Source organism: Ixodes scapularis, unplaced genomic scaffold (assembly GCF_016920785.2).
Source record: "Ixodes scapularis isolate PalLabHiFi unplaced genomic scaffold, ASM1692078v2 PGA_scaffold12__126_contigs__length_90152505, whole genome shotgun sequence".
Lineage (NCBI taxonomy): Eukaryota > Metazoa > Arthropoda > Arachnida > Ixodida > Ixodidae > Ixodes > Ixodes scapularis.
Genome location: NW_024609838.1, coordinates 74,316,243 through 74,339,715, shown reverse-complemented (window position 1 = coordinate 74,339,715; position 23,473 = coordinate 74,316,243). Strand labels below are relative to the sequence as shown.

Here is a 23,473-nt window from a genome sequence, read left to right as displayed (position 1 = left end):
TACATATATTATGAAGTAACAAAATGATGTTTTGCTCTGTTACATAATTAAGCCTTTATCGTGCTAGCTGCCCGCATGTCTGCCGGTTGAACATTGCCCCTGACTAAATAAACAAATTAAGGCGGTGATATTTGAATGTTTACACAAGGGAAGGGTGAAACCCCGCCTGCCGTACCTATAGCCAGCCGGTAACAGCCAGGCGGCGCCTGTAGAGCGAGAGCCCAAGGTATATATACCCTGCCTCATTGTAACTTCGCAAAGGGTAAACGATAAGCCTTACAGTGCGTGCCGAAGTCTTCGAAATGCGCGACGTATACAAGTGCAACGCACACATGTTTGAGCATGACGCAGCGAAAAGCCTGATACTTCTTCGGAGTAGAGGCGCGTTCCGGTGATAAGCAGTCACGTTCCCATTGGCCCGCCAGGGCCGCAGCTTCTTCTGTATTGGCACGTTACGCGATCACGGCTGCCTGGGATACCCAGTATTTTTTTGCTTCAGACGCTAGGCTAAGCGGCGCCACTATACTTCGTTTCAGCTTCGGTCCGAGCGCGGCCGATGTTATGAGCCGAAGGGCCAATCGAACAGCGCAAAAAGCGCAGCGTCATGGCGTGCTCTCTGCGCTTGATAGGACTAGCCGGCGGAGGAGCGCGCAGAGAGAGAAGGCGAATACCGGCTGGTCCTATCAACTGCAGAGAGCACGCCATGACGTTGTGCCTCTTTCGCTGTTTGATTGGCCCTTCGGCTCATAACATCGGCCGCGCTCGGACCGAAGCTGAAACGAAGTATAGAGTAAAAGCTCACGTTTGAACAATGCGGCCGCGCTCCCAGAGGTACCCAATATTTCTTGCTTCAGCCGCTAGATGGCGCCAAACAAAAGAGCATTGCAGGTTGCCTATTGAGTACCATGCATTTTGCCCTTTTCTAAAGCAATAATTTTATATAATTTAATATGTTTGTTTCTTATCTGAGTTGCCATATTACACTGTCGTTACTACTGATTTGTTTACTGTTGATTTCGCTTTGTAAACCCATATTTCTATCATAAAAAGTGGTTGTTGAGCTTATGTGTATTTGTGGTTTATGTCACGATCGCACGTGGGGTTGGATGTAGTGACAACCAGAGGCGTTGGGTTCGGGAGAAGGGGAAAGGGAAGGGGGGCTACGGTGGAGGTGTGGGAAGGCAAGCGACATTTTCTTCTTACCCCCTTAGATTGTTTACATTTTCTTTCTCAATGAAATGATTTGTTTCCTCCCCCCCCCCCCCCCCCACCTCACCCCACACTCACAGTTCGCAAGGAAACGTTAAGAATGGAATACGTAAAAAGTGTATTCTGTTCTGTTTGTTATATTTGGTTACCTTAATTGATTACCTCGTGCTGTGCTTCTCTGGATAGTGACATAATTATGCTGCATAATACTTGTTCTGCGATAGCTCATGATGCAGACCACGTGCACATCATAACAAAGTTTTGAGTTCCTTTTATTACCGCAGTTTATATATTTGGTACAAGCCTCCTGTCGAATTTTTATGCAGCTAAAATGATGTTGGACAGCATGAACCAGACCGAGGATCCTTGTACTGACTTCTATGAATACGCCTGTGGAAACTGGAAAAAAGCACACGAAATACCTGACGACAAGACTGAAATCGGAAACTTTCATATTCTTCACGATAAAGTGGAGATGGACGTAAAAAGTATGTTTTCATTGAGGCTGTCAACTGAAAACCTCTATCTCGTCTTAAAAAAATTAACTGTGGCGCTTGATTAGCGGCATAAAAAACGCGATATGTTCTGCCCAAACTTTGCTGCGACCGGAGCCAATTTTAAGGGCGCTAAGCTCTTCGAAATTATGCTTTCTTTATATCTTGCGTCTCGAACGAATGCTAGACAATGTATTTAGGAGGCCACAAAGAATCTTGAAATTGTGAGAGCTTCAGATTGGGCGAGTTGGTTGTTGTTTGTCAACAAAGTTGTTAGTGAGCGCTGTGTGAAAGGAGTGTTTTTTGGGTGTGTGAATGCTTGAATGACTTTTTTTAGTGCGCTATAGTCGACAAACTTGAAATTGTGTTTCATTGCGCAAGCTCATTCCACACGCTTCAGGAATCCTAGGAAACTCGGAGTTGCAATCATGAGTTGTCTTTTCTTTTTCTTCACAACGCGACCAAACATCTCGGCACGTCTCTTCTTTCGGGATTGATATAAGAGCAAAGGACATATCGCGCATGATGTTTGGTCAGGTTAAAAAAGGTGGCAAATAAGTGTAATTTTTCTGTTTTCTTCGATGCTTACTGGGCGCGTTGGTTGACTTTGTGGCATGAAAAGACAATCGCAAAATGCACTTTAGTTCCCCTTAAGGGCAAGTAAACTAGGGGACTCCTACCATTTATAATTATGTTTATTTTTATATGTATAACAATCCTATATGCGTTCTTTTTTTGGAACCCCACTAGCACGTTCGTCACTAAACGAATATATTATTTAGTATTACGGTGGACGTACCAAGCACCGAGCATGCCAAGTTTTCGCGTTGAGAATACAGCAATTAAGGTGTAGCTACTGCAAGTGTAGCTTTGACGTTTCCTGTTTTTTTTTTTTGCTTGTTTTATTTATTTACTTCTGCGCCAATATGTAGGTATTAGCTTGACCACTTCCTCAAAATCTCCAATTACAAAATTTAGGCTCTTCAAAATCAGAAGCATGTGCACTTTTATTAGGAGAGCGAACTTGGAGAGTAACCTACGGTTTTCTTTAGCGTATCAAACCAACATGTGCTAGTAAAGATCTAAGCCTGAAGCTCGCGAAATGTTTCAGTAGGCGAGAACGAGACGCTTCTGAAACCCTTAAATTAAACTCGAGGAAAATAACGAGAAGGGACGGACAAACACCAACTTCCAACTGGCAACAACGTTCAATAACATCAGGAGTTGGCTTATATACAGAAAAAAGGGGGGGGTGAAAAAAAAAGGATGGAAAGGAGGAGCACTATGCCGTCAAAGATCCGCCGTCGCTGTCAGGAACGTGGGGGGAGATAGCTCCGAACTAAGAAATCTTATGTCTTTCCCCAAAAGGGCAATGGAAGGGTAGCCGATGTTGTCCTTGGATCGACACTTGGCGAAGGCTTCCAGAATCTCCCGACCATACCTCGAGGGGTGACCCCCGATTCTTGTAGTAGAGGGAAGGACGGCCGAGCAGGAAGTACATTCCGATGCGTGTTTGGCGATCGGGTGGTGAATAACCTCTGAACCGTTGGAGACCGCTATGCTAACCTCGCTTGCGTGCTCTCTCAGGCGGTCGTTTAAGCAGCGCCCCGTTTGGCCGATGTATCGGGCACCACAGGACATAGGAATTGAGTAAACACACTCTTTGCGGCAAGGAACGCAACAGGTTTCGTGGTTCTTTTGGCAAAGGGGCGCCGGTCCGGGGCTGTTGACTTTTTTCGCAAATAGATGCCAATTTAAACTTACACGAGAAAACCACGTTGGTGTTGAAGCCCTGAGCTATTGATTTACGTCGATGCGAAATGTTATGAACGAAGCGGGATTTTGAAGGCGGCTTTTTGGATTGAGGCCCTGTGAGAAGTCTTTTGATGGTAAGCTCGATCAAGCCGTTTGGATAACCTGCCTTGAGAATGCGGCCTATTTGATTGGACAGACTAGTGGCGGTAAGGTGGTGACACGACTTGGATTTGGCAGCAGCAATAAGGTTTCGGACAATACCAGTTTTTACGTTTTTTGAGTGCGAGCTGCTGAACGGCAGGACAGGCTTCGCAGACCTCTGCTGACTGGACCAGCAGATCCCGACACTGCTGGGGACCAATCTCAGATCAAGGAACTGTAATCCCTCAGATGAAGGGGTCTCTTTTGTGAACGTGAGCCCGAAGGAGTTCTTCTGGAGAACGCTTTCAGTCGCTGCGGTATCTGAATTAGTGGAATGAATGATAAGATAATTATCTACGTAGCGATAAGCCATGGCTTCGGGAAATTCCTGCTCAAGGATTGACTAAACCTTTGTGTCATCGTGAAACATAAAGATTTCGCTTAGGATGGGCGCCAGGCACGACCCTATGCACACAACGGATTTTTGAAGGAACACTTTGCCCTCGTGTTCGACTAGGGTCGACCGGAGATACAGGCGAATCAACTCAAGAAATGCTGAGAGTGAGATGCCACAGGAATTTTAAAAATCTAAAACGCCTCTTAAGTGCACAGCTTCAGACACGAACCCCAGAAGGGTTTTCACATTGAGACTATAATACAAATCTACTACATTAAGAGAGAACACTCCAACAGTTCCCGTACCGGCATGCAAGTTATCTAACGTTGGGATAAGGTCCTCGGAATCCTTAAGTCGGAAAGGTTGATGGGGGTCCAAGGTTTCGAGATGTTTTTGTAAGAACATCGCAAAGGGCTTCTGCCGGAACCCTGTTTCCGAAATAATGCTACGGAAAGGCACTTCAGGCTTATGTGTCTTGGCAGAAAAGAAAATGGACAGTTACTGCTTAGCAGGAGCAAGAATGGCACTTTTTAGAGAAGGAGGTTGGAGGAGTTGCGGAGCGCCTTCACCTGAGGGAACCGGACGGCCTCGACTTGAGAGGAAAAAAGTTCTTTTTCAGCGCTTCGTCGGTCTTCTCCTACATTTGTTCTTCGTTCAGGATGACGAGCCTGCCCGTCTTGTCCGCTTGGAGAACTCTCAGCTCAGCGGACTGAAGTTCCTTGATAGCTGGGGTGGCAGCATTCTTGGTTTTCCTTCTCCCACCATGGAAGCACACAGCTCTTGACCCTGCCGCTACGAAGTCCTGACGGCTGTCCTCCGGTATCTTGGCGGTGATCTCGTACACCGCGGCCAGCTGGTCGACTCTGGTGTTGGCGACCGCAGGAGCATACTTCGGCCCGTGGTCCAGAAGGCTTTCTGTAGACGGGGATAACTGCGCTCCGGACAAGTTGAGGGGGGGTTTTAGTTTGGCTCTGAGTGTCACCTCGATGGATTTTTTTCTGATGAAGAAGAATATGATCTCATGAGTCTGACAGTAGGGTGCGGGCTGACTCTTGTAGAAACTTGAAGGACGGCTGACGATTATAGTTTGGTCCCAGATGTTTGGACATCACGGCGGACAGAAGCTCTTGCATAACGTGGATCTCGCTGGAGATTTCATCCCTGGCGATCTGCATGATTCTGTGATTGGCTTGCCAGTTGATAGAGGGGAACCCCGTGACTTGCTTAATGGCCCTGTGTGGAACTTTCTTGCGGACGAAGTATCTGAGAACCCGTAGACGTTAGCGCAGCACAGGCATCTTGGAAAGGAAAACTGGAGCTTGAAGGAATTCAACAAGGGCAAACTCTGACGTTGGTGAGATAGGACAAGAACAAACAGGGCTCACGTTAACGATGTAAGGACAGAACGAGCGGGTTGGTATGGATAATTAAACTTGAGGAAGAAAACGAGAAGGGACGAACAAACACCAACTTCCAACTGGCAACAACATTTAATAACATCAAGAGTTTGCTTGTATACAGGAAAAAAGGGGGGGGGGGGTGAAAAAAAGGGTCGAAAGGAGGAGAACTATGCCGTCAAAGATCCGCTGTCGCTGTCGGGAACGTGGGGGGAGACGGCTCCGAATTTAGAAATCTTATCTCTTTCCCCGAAAGGGCAATGGAAGGGGAGCCAATGTTGTCCTTGGATCGACACACGGCGAAGGCTTCCAGAATTCTTAGTTCTTAGTTCTTAGTTCGGAGCTATCTCCCCCCCCGTTCCCGACAGCGACGGCGCATCTTCGACGGCATAGTGCTCCTCCTTTCCACCCTTCATGTGAGGGATTACAGCTCCTTGATCTGAGATTGGTCCCCACCAGTGTCGGGATTTGCTGGTCCAATCAGCAGAGGTCTGCAAAGCCTGTCCTGCCGTTCAGCAGCTCGCACTCAAAAAGCGTAGAAACTGGTATTGTCCGAAACCTTATTGCTGCTGCCAAATCCAAGTCGTGTCACCACCTTACCGCAACTAGTCTGTCCAATCAGATAGGCCGCGTTCTCAAGGTAGGTTACCCGAACGACTTGATCGACCTTACCATCAAAATAAATGTCACTGGGCCTCAATCCAAAAAGCTGCCTCCAAAGACCCGCTTCGCGTGCATCCCCTACATTCATTACATTTCGCATCGACGTAAATCAATAGCTCAGGGCTTCAACACCAACGTGGTTTTCTCGTATAAGTTTAAATTGACATCTATTTGCAAAAAAAGTAAACAGCCCCGGACCGGCGCCCACTTGCCAAAAGAACCACAAAGCCTGCTACGTTCCTTGCCGCGAAGAGTGAGTTTACTCAATTCCTATGTTTTGTGGTGCCCGATACATCGGCCAAACGGAGTGCTGCTTAAATGACCGCCTGAAAGAGCACGCGAACGAGGTTAAAAAAGCGGTCTCCAACGGTTCAAAGGTTATTCACCACCCGATCGCCAAACACGCATCGAATTGTATTTCCTGCTCGGCCGTCCTCCCTTCTACTACAAGAATCGGGGGTCCCCCCTCGAAGTATGGTCGGGAGATTTTGGAAGCCTTCGCCATGTGTCGATCCAAGGACATCGGCTCCCCTTCCATTGCCCTTTTGGGGAAAGAGATAAGATTTCTTAGTTCGGAGCCATCTCCCCCCACGTTCCCGACAGCGACGGAGGATCTTTGATGGCATAGTAGTCCTCCTTTCCACCCTTTTTTTCACGCCGCCCCTTTTTCCTGTATATAAGCAAACTCTTGGTGTTATTAAATGTTGTTGCCAGTGGGAAGTTGGTGTTTGTCCGTCCCTTCTCGTTTTCTTTTTTCAAGTTTAATTATCCATACCAACCCGCTCGTTGTGTCCTTTCTGAAACCCCGGCGACTCTCCTTGTCGAAAACAATCACGTTTTTAATATCTACTACGATGCCTTCAAATATAAGCATTATCTTGTGTCTCAAATTTACTCTGCACTGCATACTTCTCTTGTATTAATTTAACTTGTTTGTGTAGTTGGATGACCTTACACAGCGAAAAAATATATATTGCATATAAATCAAACTTAACCGTGCGTGATAATGTAACTACCGTATTTACTCGCATATTGGTCGATACGTCGTATAGGTCGACCCCCTAACTTCGGGACCCCCGAAAAAAAAAAAAAGTTGAAAAATATAATACCGGGATTCGCGTATTGGTCGACCCCCCAGTTTTGATGAGGCGATTTTTGAAAAACAGGTCGACCTATACGCGAGTAAATACGGTACGTATGCCGAGAATTCCGCAGCGTGAGAGCCAGTTTGAGTATTTCTTACTGAATTGTGTTACAGAGTATTTAATTCAGTAAATATATATACATCGAACCAATATAGTTATTTTAAGGGGTGAAAAGACAATACAAAAAATTGCCACATGAAAATTGCAGACCGTCAAATATTTTTAGAAAAAGCGCACAAAGTACGACTAAAAATACACCACGAAGAAGTAACGACTTTCTAAAAATAGATCAATCGAAACTAAAAAAAAAAAAAAAAAACAAGAAAAAATTGTTTTGAGGGTGTCGATGCGCGAACGACACCTATCTTTAGTCCTTTATCTTCCTGTTCGGGGAAGAGGAAGAGGTTTCATCTTGTACTATCAAAATAAAAGTGTAGCCATAAAGTCGATCGTCATAATCCCCTGTTTAGAACAATTATGTCGGGGTCAACGATCAAAGCTCAAACTCGACAATCGCTAATGTGATTGATTTGTGCATCTGTCCTTCAATCTAGTTTTGTTTTCTGCTTTTTATATTTGCCCAAAATAGCACTCTTATTATAGTCATAGAATTCCCATCGATTTTTATAAACGCTCCAGAACCCATGAGGTTGCGGCAGTAACCAATGAAAACATCGAATAAATACCGAGACAAAACGCATTGGAATAATAAGTCACCGCCCCGCGTTTCCTAATTTAAAAATCACCACACCAACCTTGACTAGAAATTACATGAGAGACGAGCGCTTCTGTGTGTCATGTTTCGCTTTGTTCTTGTTTTCATCGATTTTTTGTTGTTAATGATAAATCAATGCGGAGTGAAAATTTGTCGGCTTCTTGCACATGGGGTTACGATGATGTGAGAATTCCGAGCTTTTATTGGCTGATTGAAAACAAATAGCGGGTAGACCTCAAAGCATCTAGCATTCAGGTCTACCCACTATTTCCTTTCTATCAAAACCAATCGGTGCTCGGCGTCGTCCTGACGTCACCGCAGCCCTGTGCAAGAAGGAGACGACTTGCTTTCCACCTAACTTGCTTGGAACTCTCGTTATTAGTCAGGACTCAACAGCCAATGAGTGTGTGGCATCAGACGATAAAAACGCTTAGAAATAATCCCAATAGTGGAAGTTTGAACAGCATAAGCCAAGCTTTGTTTTTCTTAAGCGGTCAACGACCATAGACGCTTAGCGCTAACAAAATGACTTTTGCCAATTGCTGGCTCCGAGGAGGATCCTTTTTCAGACTATTTTACAAGCACCAGCTACCGTTATCTGTTGTTATTACACCCTAATAAATAAAGTCTAAAGGCTGTTAACTGCAGAACAAGATAGAGAAAATATGTATGTACCTTGAGGTCATACACACATAAAAATCTAACGTAAAAGTAAAAAAAAAAGACTTATCGGTGAGTCTTTCAATATCCTGGCTACGCCATCTGGTGAACCTGTTGGCAAATATATCCCATCAATCATGGTTTGTGGCCCGGGAAAAAGATTTGAAAATGCGATAAGACTGCTAAATAATTCAGTGTGATCAACTTAACTTGATGAAGTTACGTTTTTTTTACACCATACAGTGTTGACATTGAACTAAGCTTAAACATTTTTTTTTATATTTAGATATTTTATTGAACGCTACACTCAAGGAAGAAGAGCAGCAGAATGCTACTGATAAGGCTATTCTGGCCTACAGAGTCTGCGTTTGTGAGAGTACGTAAGTTTCTTGTTCAAGGTAAAATAACTAAATGGCGGAGCCAGAGTATCGCGTTCCCTTTTTTTTCGATGCCGAGTCTTCATTGGCGGTGAAGTGGCAAGATTCACGAAAAGATACAAAGCGCCTGAGGGGTGCACACGCGTGCGCTTTTGAGAGAAAGGGTTACCTGCTCCCTGGACGTTGACAATCCAAACCAATGCCTGAAATTTTCGACGTTAACCTCAATCAACCTCATATTTTGGTAAGATACCAGAAACTGTTACTAAACGACACCAAATCGGTGGGAAAGTAAACTAAGATAACCCGCCCTCCCCTCCCCCTCCCCTTCCCCCCCCCCCCAATTTGAAGAAACATAAACCCCTTAACATGGATGCCCAACTATAAATAGACCAGAGACTTTCCGGTCTTATTATAAAAACCGCCAATTAATATGTGTCGGTATCAAGAATACATTACCCGTAAAAACCGAAAAGCACCGCTCAACAACCGTTTTTGTCGAGCACACAAAATCGATAGAAACTAAGAAACATCAATTTCAAGACATCTTTTGTATTAGCTAGCCCTGTTTTTGCCAAGAAGCCTCCCATCAAGAATTAACTCTTGGTATTTCACTACTTCTTCACCAAGAATCTGTGTTTTTGGGGAAGATTTTGTAAATGTACATACATAGCTGGAAATAATACACACTGAAAATTATCAACAAGTTTTGTCTTTTAAATATACGCCGAAAAGTCTAAGACGTGGCTATACAAATCTGATGCAAATAAACCGCATTCTTTCCTTTTTTCGAAATCGTTTAGCGTTTTATCTTGAAGGGCGACTCAAGAGTCTAATGTGTTTTTTACGCTGTTTCCACTTCGCGCTACATTGTGATGGTGAGAATTTACAGATATTAAAGAGACTGCTCTCCCACTCGAGTTCATGTCAGTGCGCCTTAGTCCATAGAGATCTACATTATGATTGACATCAGCAGCAATTAAAACCCAAGGGCATTTCAAGCAACCCTAAAGCCCTTATATATATACTTTGCGCGTTTTGCTGCTTTCATTTAAAAAGGGTAGTTTTTTTAATGATGGCTGCATAAATTTGTTTATGAATTATGATTACCAAACTCATCGCACAATATCTTAACACTTTCAGAAATAAGGATTCCGCACATAAAAATCTCCCACATTATATTTTGCGCCCGCACTGAATTTAGCAAAATGCTTTAACAGCCGTAAATTTAAATGAGTCGCTAGTAACACACACATGCTTTGTGGGTCAATTCCTAACAAGTCAATTGTCCACACCGATGGATTGATCTAAAACCTGCCGTTTCAAAATACGCACAAATGGCTTTTTACATTTTGTCCTCGCCCATGAAGCAACGAATTCACGTTCTCATGTACATAAGGAAAAATCTTATATTGGTGCCGTACGTGCTTTGTTTTGGAAATGTATATATAATGCCAGGTTTTTTATGTGTTGTTTGGTGTTTAGGATTTGAACATGAGTTTTGGACTAACAAGCAGTTTGGTAAATAAAAATCAAAATGGGATAAATCGTGATTTGAATCACACCAGTTGTACGATGAGAATTTAAATCAAGCTTTCCCTGCAGAAATAATTCTGAAGATATGAATGATCCACCGTTTATCTATCATGTGATACTTTCTGTGTGCACTGTTTTGTACTAAAATCAAAGAATCGAACGAGCAAGAACGATTCATATCAATCTGAGCACGAGCAGACAGCAGTTCTCGTCTGAGTAACTCGGAACACTGAGCTTTCTTCCTATCTTCCACTCCGTTCCTCTGCTACGTAATGCCGTATTGAAAGCGAGTCAAAACACGAGAGAAAGAAGGAAGGAAACGGAAACTAGGAAAGTTATGTCCTATTGCAAGCGAGCGAGAATTAGAAAAAAAAAACATATATAGGATTTTAGCTGTTGTAAAAAGAAAAATTGTTGAATGTTCTAGTATGGCGAAGTTGACATCAATAAAGAGTTGTTAATTAACCTGTACTTTAAATTAACAGTAATTACTTAGTTTGCATTGTTATTAGTCTGACTAATTAATCAATCAGTCTGCCATGTTTAAAAAACGTTTAGTGATAAAATCACTATTTTTTATCTACTCTTACTGAAATAGAACTAATCTGGTTTTAATGCAATAAATGTTCGTTTTTTATTTTTTTTTTTTACTTTACTAAGAAGCGACAGAAAAGTAAGCGCAAACTCTAAACATGCTGAAGCTGGTAGAATCCGTTGGAAACAAAAATTTTGCCATTGAAATAATCCAAACATGTCTTTATTATTCATCATATCCAGCGAGGTTACTCATCCTAAAGACACTGATGGTCGTCATTCGACTAAAATCAAAGAGTTTAGTCGAATTTGATATGCCTACCTCTCGTGTATCAAACCAATTTCTGTTCATTTTGTTTTATTTTAATTTAAAGCTCAAGAATATATATCCTAATTAAGCAAATTTACATTTTCACAAAATACAACCACGCCTTCTCCCTGAAAGTAAAAATACGCATACGAGATAGTAAACAAGCTCTAAATAATAAGCCAGATTACGGGAATACTAAACTAGGTGTATGGTGGTTGTTTCTTTCTTTTTTTCGGAGTACTGCAAAGTAGGGCAAAGTAGGGAAGTCGATGTCACGAAACCTTGGTAACGGAAGTGGCGTCCCGCGCGTAAAATAAATTTTGAAGTGGGTGCAAGGTTTAGAAGACGATGCCTCGAAAACTTGGTCAAGGAATCTCACAAAAACGTGGTCACAGAAGTGACGTCACGAGTGTCAAGATAAATTTGATGTCATTTTGAATGCGAAAGTAAAAAAACAAAAAGATCGTGCGAGCTCTCATGTGTGACGACGCACTCCTCGCACCATGGTACGCCAATGATTCGGTGAACATGCTATAGCTTCCGCCGGGGAGGCGCCGACAACTCTTTTTATCCCCGTGTGTTTTTCCCAACGAAAAAATGTAACATGTGTTTGAAATGGCCCAATAGCACACACAGGTTTTGTCCGCCGACTTACTTTGTACGCCATTCCGAAAATACGAATCGGAGATGACGGCGCGGGGTGCTGTAAGATCGCTTCAACGGGACTCCGAGCCACGGGCATTCACATCTTGCCAACTTTGCTTCTTGCGCACCCACCATCGTCATGGGGCACGAATCCCTGGACGTATCTCCAACTGCCACAAAGAGACATATGGAATGAGTGGACAAAGCACGGCCTTCCTTACATCTCTCCAACCTTTTTTTCATTTCTCGTGCCATTCCCACGTAGTTCTAGAGAAATTAATGCAGCATAGTACACCTATGCACCAACCAAATTTTTAATTTGTTGCAGTCTCGAGTTTACGAATAAGGACGTTCTCTCTAGATGCTGCCAAAAGAACAGTAATCGCGATATAAGTTGAGATTATTTGCTTCTTTTCCCGCATTCGTAAATCTCGGCGCTGTCGTGCCATCCTAGCATGGTGCTATCGGAGTACCTCAGTGCGAGAAAACCAGTTTTGGTTTCCTCGCAATATTTATCGGGATAGCGCTCCCAGCTACAGTAAGCGTGTGAATTGAATTGGTGTATAACTATGAACCATTTTAGATTTTCCGGCTAGACTTTGTTATATCTAGACGCGACGGTGAACGTTCGTACACGATCTCGCGGTTTCGAGACTGTAGAAATGATCTTGCATTTAAAAGAAGCTTTGTCAACATTTTACATGTACCTCATCACATTTGATTATTTTGTATCCCAAACAGCTGTCAATGAAACAGCGAAATTTAATGACCTGCTGCAGCTACTTAAGGAAGATGGCTTTACGAAGTGGCCACTACTGAATAAAGGAGAATCACCTTATGAAAACTACACTCAACTACTCAACCAATCAACTTTTCGTCCATTTGTTGGTTTCTCAGTATTCCAGGACTCTAAAAAAATTCATTCAAACGTGATTTACGTAAGTATCAAACAGCCTCTTTCAAAGTCCTCTTGATTCCTCACAATTTCTTAGTATGCGGCAGTGTTTCCCGACATTAATGCCTTCCGCGCGGGCCCTCAGTTATTAACAACGGGAGCAAAACAGACGGTTTCTAACAGTACCCAATCACTACGCAGAGCGTCCCCAACCTACGGACCGGGCTTGGTGAGATAGTCAGTCCTCTCTGGTGGCTATCGGAATGCAAAGCCAGTTTTTTCTTTCCCCTTGACATCATTTTACAACGAAATGCATACCATCGCATCATTCATTTCATTTTTTTTTTAACTCATGAAAGCATTTTACCGGCGCCTTGGGAATTCCGCATGTCCGAATGAGTAAAAAACGCAGCTATCAGTTTTGAGAAGACAGGGGACACATCCGTTATTTTCTTAGCGGGCCTATCCGAAAATGTATTAAAACACTTGACTCTTCACGAAGAAGTGTGTGCACACTGTAAAGAAATCTGGAGGGTCTCCGTATTTCTGAGCAGTGTGCAAAAATGCCACTTAATGCAATACAAACTATTAACGAAAGCGCAGCGCCACAAGAAAGAGGCACAACTCATCGAAAGAAAGGTTCGCCGGTCTCGCGGCGTGATCAAAGCTTTTTTACTTACTTACTTTACTATGACGAATGTATTAGTAACTTGCGGCATGCGCGGTCGAGAAAGGAGCTTGATCCAGTGGCCACGGAAGAGGGGAGATGGGTACGATGGCGGTGACTGCGACAGAGTGCACACGAGCATATGGGCGACGTTTCAAGAACTTTTCTATCTCGCCGTTTCTTACTTTTGTGTTCAAAAACGTACCTTGCTCCGCAGCGGTGCTCTATTTGTGCTACCGTATGATTCATTCAAGCGAATTTGGAGCATAGCCATACTTAAAAGTGAATAATAGCAACCACGGACTCTACTCTGGCCCTTTATTGCTTGGAATTTTAGCAGGAACAGCTGGACGGTCCAGAACATCGTGGCCGATGTATGCTGCAAAGACATGTATCTACGCGCGACAGACCTTCACACTTTGCCATTGCGTCGATTCGTGATCGGTGTCCAAGCTTGCGAAGGCACAGAGGCGCAGCACTTCGGCGTGCCAAGGAAGCTTTGATCTCGCCGCGAGACCGGTGAAACTTGCTTTCGACGACTTGTGCCTTCTTCTTGCGGCGCAGTGCTTCCGTAAAAATCTCCACGTGTTCTCAAAGGCCGTTCTCACACTTCACAGAAATGTTTTAAAAACTTCTTCGGCGATTGACTACAGAAGAGCAGAAACCGTGTCTTCAGCTTGCTGCCGCCAGCCTGTGCAACTCTCCAGATATGCGTTTCTTTTTTTTTTTTGCATGTAAGATGGCCGTTCGGTGACCGCAGTCGCGGAGGGGAGAAGCGCGGTCCAGCAATTCCTATAGAAATCAGGGCCGCGCGACGCACATAGTAGCTTTGCCATCATTGGCATCGGACGTAAAGCGAATGGCAGTACTTCGCATTAAAACGCACTATTTGTGCCCAAAATATAAATTAAGTATTCAAAATAAAATTAAAACAAATAAAACCGGCGCATATGTTTTTGTGTTACCATTACATTACTCTTAATGTATTAATATTGAAGAAAACATTACCGCGAAAGGTATGTTCACAGCACTAGCAACACAGTGTTTGCTTTTCTTTTCTACCAAAACAAGTTGAAACTAAAAAAAAAAAAAAGATCATCGGTTTTTTAATTAATAATTTCGTAGACTGTATAAACATTCATTAAAAATGCAAATGCAACGTGGCCAACTTCGCTATGACAACTGGAGGCGCACGGCGTGCCAATCCAGAGGAAAACAAACCGGAGAACGTACATGGACCCCTGAACGCTGCTACAAAGTTGTAGACATGGTGCAACGAAGTAAAGGGCTTTAGAGCGATAAAATGGCAGCTGTAAGTGATCCCAAACTGGCCGCCACCGTGTTGCACATTTTTTTACCACTTCACACGTGAACTTATAGTTTTACGTCTAGATATTAACGAAGTACCATGCACTAATAATTGCTTACTGATATTTAATAAGAGTACCGACGAGATTAGTTAAATTAAATTTGTTTTAAGTCCAAATTGTGCTTTTACGACTAAAAACCAGGGCAGCTTCGCAATGGCTCCGCTAGATGCTGTCAGCCGGCCTGTTGTATTTTGGTTTTTTATCGGAGCAAGACATTGATCTCTGGGGCTAACAGTATTGAAAAAAATATTTCATGTTTTTTACAGAGATCGCAGTACAAATCTCGGCTCACTTTTGCGGAAAATCCTCAGTATTTGGTACTGTAACCTGTCTAGTGGTCATTGTTGTACAGCATGGCGAGAGCCAAAGGGGGGTTACTTTTCCCTAGTGACCGGAATACCGGTTTGTCGTTCTAAGTCCCTTGTTAAATATGAGATGTAGACATTAGAAGGTTGCGTAATCGGTTTATTCCAGGGTTGGGCAGAAATACTCAAAAATGTATTTGGAAATACAAATACTGCTGCTATACATTAAAATAGTACCTAAATACTGATACTAAGATATATCTGTAAAAATGAATCGCGATAGGTATCGGAAATACATTTTAAAAGAGGCAAAAAGTATTTGGCAATACAAATACAGCAATACAACTTAAGGAGGGCAGAAATACAAATACAGAAAAACTGATAGTGCAATATATTTTTCAAATTTGTTTGAGACGCAAAATGAGATGACGCTTGAAGTTTGGAGTGGATGTTTTCGATCCCGAAATTACTTTCCCGTAGGCTTGGCAAATTGCCTTGAAGGTAGTGGTATCGGACGACAAGGAGTCGTCAATGGGCCCACCAAAAAACGTTCCATCAAGGGCTGACCGCGGTCCTTTCTCTGACATTCTGTCTGTCTGACGAGGGACCCCTGTCAACATTGATCACATGAGGTTACGGTGGAATGAAGTAGTATTCTTTATCTGTAGGTGTGGCCGTCAACATGAAACTTTACTACGCTGCTGTATGAAAAAACAATACGTACTTTCGTTCTAGGTTACCTAGTTGAAGAGCGAGCAGGCAGTGCCATTTGGAATTTTGGAGAATAGTGGACCACCCGAAGCATACTAGAATACAAGTCTTATCTTCTATTACGGTTGAAAAAACTATACGGTAGTATCCCTGTTCTGAAAGTCCTTACTGCCGACCCACCGCCACCGACGCACGGATTGCAGTCCTCAAGTTTTGCTTAGCATTATCCAAACAGAGACCTCGTTGATTGCGAGCTAATATTGCCGGCACAGGTGCAAGCTGTCCAAAAAACAGCGGGCTCGAGACAAGTCGTGGGAATACGTAGTCTGGGATCGCACAGCGAGGCCACTTCTGGCCTCCGCCTGGGTTTCGGATCACCTGAGCAGCTAGTCACGTTCACGTCGGCTGATGACGTACCCTTGAGCCGTGCAATATTACGGGCGCAGCCGCAGACGCATTCGAATATGTGTTGAACTTCACATCGTAAGTCATCCTACTATTTCATGCCAACCACCGCCAAGCTCTTGCTGCAACGGACTGTGACTCAGCTTTTCCGGCTGGGTGTACTGTGTACAATAAGGCAAGAGAGACGGCTAGCAGCGAGCTTTGGATGCCAGCAAACAATGACTCAAGAGACCCCTACCTAAGAACCTGCGGCATAAGATGCTCTGACTCCACTCCTGGCACGCCACCTGGTTCAAGTCCCCGACTACGCAACACTTCCCAGAAGAGAGGAGAGGGCGCATAGAATAATAGTTTGGAGATCCGGAAGGAACCTTGGTCAGCATAGTAACAACGCCCCAGCACCTCCTTGACCCTAATGCCCTCCGAAGTAAAAAAAAGAAAAGCGTTCGGACTTGTTTCTTTTTCTTTTTTTTCGGGGGGGGGGGGGGGATAATTCTCAAGAAATGTAACGAAATACATTTTATCCTGATTGTATCGCGATACAAAGAAACATTCCAAATGTATTTCGATACAGGAATACAGATACTGGTGAAAAAAAAATGTTTCGCGATACAGAAATACAGATACGAAATGTATTTCTGAAATACTTTCGCGATACATTTGTATTGCGATACTGCCCAACCCTGGTTTATTCAGATGGGACCTCCCATGGAGCCTGGTGCTACGTTCCTAGCCTGGCGTTTGTCTGCTTGTGCCACGCGGCTCTAAAACGCTCGGAGCGAGCGCAGCCGATGGTCACCAGCCGATGCGCGCCAGCTCTCCAGCCGCTACTTAACACCCCCTCCAACTAGTCGTGGCTCTCGTAGCGTTGCGTTTGACGTCGCGCTTGAGTGCCCCTTCGGATACCAGTGAACGTGCCAGCGTCTGCCGTCGAAGATGCTGACGCTAGTTCGCGACTGCCGGCCCGCTACTGTATCACTGGGGTGATGCGTGTAGTCGAGCTGGAGTATCTTTACCGGAAGATGGTTCCCGTGGTGAAGTTGGCTTCTGGTCAATCTCGCGGTCCCACACAGGAGACGGAGTCTTCGCTTCCCGTTGAGGGTTGGCTGTTGTCCATCGCTGACGTACGTGGTTGGTATGCCGGCGTACCAAACCTTCATCTATGTCCACCGTCTATGAACGGAGGCCCATCTGACGTTCAATTACGCCAGGATGCCAGCCTTTGCCATGTGGAAATCTCTTAGTCCAGACCGACTGTCAAACCTCAGTGTTAGTGCGTTAGTGGCGCTTTCCGTGCTGGCTGGCTCTTCAGAAGTTACGGTTCTAATCCTTCCAGAGCTCATGGAGGTTTCCTGCCATAAAGTAACCATGCTGGCGTTTCTCCCGTTGCAACGTGAATACTAGTCTGCCGTTTGAATAAAACCTGGCCAGCACACAATTCAGCTTCTTCTTTCCTTTCTTCCCGAGTGCCAGTTTTAGCTCCTGTACCAGGCGCTCCACCTGGCCATTATTCGCGGGATGGTACGGTACACTTGTTACAGCGATGATCCCGTTGTTTCGGTAAAATGATTTCATCTCCTCGGAAACTAGCGCCGCGCCTTTGTCCGACACAATCTTCCTTGGTAGACCAAACGTCACGAAAATGGTCCGTAATTCTTTAATGATGACGGTAGACCGCATGTTGCGAACCACGCGCACTTGCAGGCCCTTCGTGAACGCGTTCACCACAACCAGAAAAACATGACCCACGACAGGACCTGCGAAGTCCAGGTGAATTGTGTCCCACGGCTCGGTTGGCCTACTCCACACAGGGATAAGTTCCTTCGCAGGTCTCCTCCTTTGTATCTGGCAGGTACTACATGCAGCGACCCATGCTTTAATATCGGCGTCAATCCCGGGCCACTAAACGTAGCTGCGAGCGCAAGCTTTTATCGCGACAATTCCGCGATGCCCTGAGTGAATTTGAGCCATCGTGTCTCTTTTCAGGTGGTTAGGAATCACAACTCCTGTTCCCGAGCTTACGCATCCTCTGTGTGTCGACAACTCTGTCACCTTACTTCTGTACTGCGAGTGCTCTAGGACTGATACCGATGCAGAGTGCCTTCTTGTAGCGCCTGGTATATATGGTTACCAGGACGGCGTCACGTGCTGTCTCCCTGGCTACTTGGTCTGCGGAGAGCGGAGGGCGGGTCAAGGCCTCAAACATCAGGATGTCTCCTGGTAATTCTGGTACCTCCTCCATGATGGACATGAAAAGTCGGCTTAAAGCGTCCACATTCCGATGGCGGTTTCTTGGCCTGTATATCAGCTCATACTTATAAGCGGTCAATTTTACGCAACATCTGGTTATCCGCGGTGACAACATTTGTGGAACAGGCTTGTTAGCTCTTAGGACGCCAAGAAGAGGTTGATGATCGGTGTAAATTATCATGCTTCGGCCCGAAACATACTGATGAAAATGGCTGACTCCATACACTTTGGCTAGGCCCTCTTAGTCAAGTTGGGAGTATTTGCGTTCAGCGGTTCCCATGGAGTGTCCTGGACGCAAACGCGATAGGAGCCTCTCGGCCGTCAGAGTCCAACTGTGATAGTACGACACCCACACCGTAAGGCTAAGCGTCGCAGGACAACAGCAGTGGTTTTCTTTCGTCATAGTCTGGCAGTACTGGATACTGCAGCACCAGATCCTTCAAATTCTGAAAAGCCTCGCGGTAGTTTTCCTCCCACCGCCACCCTGTCTTCCGTTCCAGTAGGTGATAGAGCTCTTTCTCCAATCGTTGCTCTATTCTCTAGAAATCTGTCATAAAACGCTAACAGTCCTAGAAAGGATTGCAGCCCTGCCTTGTTCCTTGGCTCGTGCGCCTGTACTACGGCCTGAATCTTGTCCTGAGTGCGATGTATACCCTCCGCATTCATGAGGTGGCCAAGAAATTTTACTTCACTCACCCCGAAGTGGCACTTGGTTTCCATTAGCCTTAGTCTTGCATCTTCTAGTCTCGTCAGTACTTGATCGAGTCGATAGGTATGTTCTTCCGCAGTCTCCCCGCTGATGATAATGTCGTCTAGGTACGCACTGACTCCTGGGATGCCTGCTAATGTTGAGTCCGTGACTTTCGGAAAATCGCAGGAGCTGCCGCCACTAAGAAAAGGAAGTCTGTTCACTCGATACAGCCCCTTGATGGTGTTGATTGTCACTACCTCGGCCGTGTCAGCTGTCACCCGTAGCTGTCGATAAGCCTGCGCGAGGTCCAGCATCCAGAATACTGTGCCACTGTGCCACCCCGGAGGATAGATTAGGCTTCAGTGGGTGTCAGCAGCGGTTAAGCCACCGGCTTCGCTTTATTGTTCACCATGCTGCGGTAGTACCGCAGAGCTTCACCGAATCATCCGCCTTTCTAACCACCACCCCGGGCCTGGCCCATGTTGAACGTTGGACCTCTTAAAGGATACCCTGCTTTTGCAGTGCCATCAGTTCGCATTCCACGACAGCACGCAGGGCGAAAGCTACCTCTAGTGCCTTGGAGAATCTTGGCTTCGATGACTCCTTGATTTCCAGCTGAACAGGTGGGCTGTTGTACCCTGTGATGTCGGACTTTATCACCGCTTTGTGCGCACTGAAAACATTCTGGAATTCTTTGCCTGGCGAAAGATGGACAAACCCATCCTGGACAAACCCGCTGACCTGAATCGTTAGCGCTGGGAACCAATTTCTGCCAATGCAGTTGCATTCTGTTCTACTTGTTACAACCAGCGGTATAACGTAGTCTTTGGACTTATGCCTCACGTGCACTTCAGCTGGGCCAAGGACACTAAAGCCCTCGTCGGTCCATTTCCGAACGGTGACGTTCTTTTTCCGCAGGTGCAGAGGTCTGGTCGGCCACACCTTCCGGTAGGTGGCCTCACTGATTACCGTAAATGCTGCTCCTGAGTCCACCTCAAATTCAAGTAACTTTCCCTCGACCGTGAGAACCACCAGGTAATTGGGAACGAAACCGGTTGCACGTTGTGCGTTCAGGTCTTGCATGTCCCACCCATAGCTTTTAACAGAAGCTCCACTTTGTGATTCTAGGGAGTCCTCTTCTGCGCCGAATTCCATCTGATGGGTTGAGCGACGTGCGCCAGTCCTCATCTTGTTGCGACAAGCGTTTTCGATGTGCACTATTTTTCTTTTTTTACAGAAACGCAAGCTACCCTGATGAATGTGCAACTGTCTTGCCTGTACCGTCCTTGGCAGCAGTAACATCGTAGATGCGGTTGCGTTTGATCTCGATCCCTGGTCTGTTTTGTAGCCTGTGGTTCTGTGACCCTATGCAGTTCCGTCTTGGCAGTTTTAAGCCCCTGCTGCTGTGTTACCGCACTTTCCACTCTTGTTGCCATGTCGCATGCTTACTTGAAGGCGGGCGTTTCCCCGGCGAAAAGTCGTTGCTGCAGACGCTCATCTTGCACACCGCACACCAAACGGGCTCTCAGCATTACATCCAGCGGAAGCATGGTTAGATTGAATGTCAAAGGGACAGCGGCCGCTCGTCCTTCAGCGCTGGTTGAAGCGGTTGATGCTCCGGCGCTAGTTGTGGCCACCGAGAGAAGTGTCAGCACGCCGAAATCGCATTTGGCAGCTAATTTCTTTAATTTCGCCACATAGGCAGTGATCGACTGGCCTGGCCGGGGCGTTGGAATTTGCTTCAGCCGAATAGTTCCCAAGGCCGTGGATCGTACTGTTGTTGAAGCATGGACATGATGCTTTCAAAGGCAACTTCACCGGGCTTCCTCGGGGCCGTAAGTGCTTGCACAGTGTCGTAGGTTGCCGTGCCACAAAGGGTCAGAAGCAGGGCTCTGTTCTGCCCGTGGTCCGTTATGTTGTTTGTCTGGAAGAAGAATTCCAACCGCTCTGCCCAGGCAGACCATACTGTCCCTTGGAATTCTTCGAGCTTTCCTTATGTCGTAGTCATCCGTGTACCGCTGTTGGAGCTCTCGTCTGCCCTCGTCGCCAATGTTAAATATGAGATGTAGGCATTAGTTCGCTGCCTAGTCGGTTTATTTCGATGGAGCTGCCGGTGGAGCCTGGCGCCACGCTCCTAGCCTGGCGTTTGTCTGCTCGTTCCCCGCGGCTCTCAAGCGCTAGGTGCGAGCGCAGCCGATGGTCAAGAGCCGATGGGCGCCAGCTTGCCAGCCGCTACATAACACCCCTCTAACTCGTTGACGTAGAGGCCCAGACTCAAGGACGTTTAAATAGGGCAGGACCAGGCATGACATCAAGCCCACCGACGCCAGAAAAAGAACCCAATCCCAGACGGCCATTGCGTACCCATGCAATCTCGTGCAACGTAAATCCAATAAAGCTTTCATCGACTGCTTGCCGCTCGGTCGACTGTTTAGCCTTAGCCATGTCTGCTCCGTGCCTGCGGTCTGCTTCATCTGCTCGCTGTCATGACCATGGCATTCGATACGGTCGGCAGACCAGAATAAGTTTCAATGCGAACTCCCAGTCTCATCATGGCGGAAGAAAACCAACACCTTCTGGAAGCAGGACCTGTACGGCATTCTCAAGCCGCCGTGCCATTCTCAGCGTTATTTGTCATTTGCTACGCAGGTGCTCGGAGCTGGTGTATTATATTTCTTGAGAATGTGAATACATTAAGCCTCCGGGATCAAAAGAAGGAAAATGAAAGCTGGTTTTGTCTAGAAACATTTACCGGTAAAACTTTTATCTTAAAATCATCATAAAATCCTTTTGGGCCATTCTGGCGTTTCCTACGACTGAAAAGTTTGTAAAATTGGATGAAAAATAGAATTGGTTTATTTATTCTTCACTTAATTCAGCTCAAATGAGCGCCACAGTAACACATATGTTTAATGTACGTACGAAGTACAGAGAAAATATAGTTTTTGATTTTCATTGATTTACTCAGGTGAGCCGATTTTTCCACAATTTTAGCTAAAGCTTGCACCAACCTCAGGCTTCCCTGTAGTAAATCTGAGCGCGATCAAGTTAAGAAACCGATTTATGCGGTCAGTCTAAAGTGCGTTCAATCTATTTCGCCCACGCTGTAGTATTATCCGCAAGCGACTTTTGGCGGCGATTGATACCTTGCCCAGCATGCTTAGTCAGCAGGATACCGTCGCTGCGCGCATCTGGTTCCAGACAAAACGTAGGTCCCCACGTACATTCACCGTATCACGGGGTGAATCTTAGCGCTTTAAGGATAGTGCAGTGGTGGTACGACGTCCGAGATTCATACAAAAGTCATTTGATAGAGTAAAGGAAGCAATAGCCTTCCTCCCCTCGCGATTACATCGAGGGGCTTCTCACAAACTATGAGCACTAAGATTTCAAGGCCCTACACAAACCCCCAAAGAAGCAGAACTCCCAGAAATTTTTCATTAAGACATGCTGGAGACACACTCTACTCCCGAATAAATTTTGTAATTATGCCCGCCTAACTCTAATTATTACCGCCTTGCTAGGGTGTCACTAATGAAGTCTAATGCTGGTATTCCTGAACCAATGTTTCGAAGAAAAATTGCGCGTCTTTCTGGTTTTCATAAAATAGTTTTTCGTCACCCAGTGCTCAAACAGGAACTGTGTTTCTTCATCCTGGCTTTATCACCAGTACAAATTTGTCATACCTTATTGCAGCACTAACATATTTTTTATTCTTTTTTGCCAAAAACTTGTTCAGGATGAAACCACCTTCCCCCACACACCGCCGCGATGGAAGATGTTTCTGCTTTCAAGGCAGCCATAATTGATTACTTTTATAACTCTGCAATTTGTTGATTTGTTGATTTATGCTTTTTCTTTTCTTTTGTTGTTGTCGATTTTTTGTACTGTGAATTGATCATTTGTACTTTGTAAACCCAATGCACCCCCCCCCCTTTCTAACGCCCGATGGGCCCTGAGGGTAATGAAATGAATAAATAAATACCTTAATAATGGTCTTGATCAGCCTGATCACGCCGGAGATTACAAGAGTGTGTCGCGTTTGTTGGAATTCAAAACCACTAAAAGTTCCCCGCCACCAAGCATAGGAAATCATAATACACACACGAAACATTCTGTGCTTCCATGGTTTATTAGAATGATCAAGGCAAGCTTTTTTTATTATCATTAAGTTTTGACATTGCCGAGCTTTCTCCATAGA

At 45.2% G+C, this 23,473-nt stretch overlaps 1 protein-coding gene across 1 annotated transcript in view; it reads left to right on the top strand.

Annotated features, from left to right (window-relative positions):
• LOC115324994 (neprilysin-1-like) overlaps positions 1-23,473 on the top strand; it is a 151,257-nt gene that overhangs the window by 7,362 nt on the left and 120,422 nt on the right. The window contains exons 3-5 of the mRNA XM_029985690.2: positions 1,536-1,697; positions 8,863-8,952; positions 12,720-12,916. Coding sequence (XP_029841550.2) covers positions 1,536-1,697; positions 8,863-8,952; positions 12,720-12,916 — 449 coding nt within the window. The remainder of the gene's footprint in view (positions 1-1,535; positions 1,698-8,862; positions 8,953-12,719; positions 12,917-23,473) is intronic.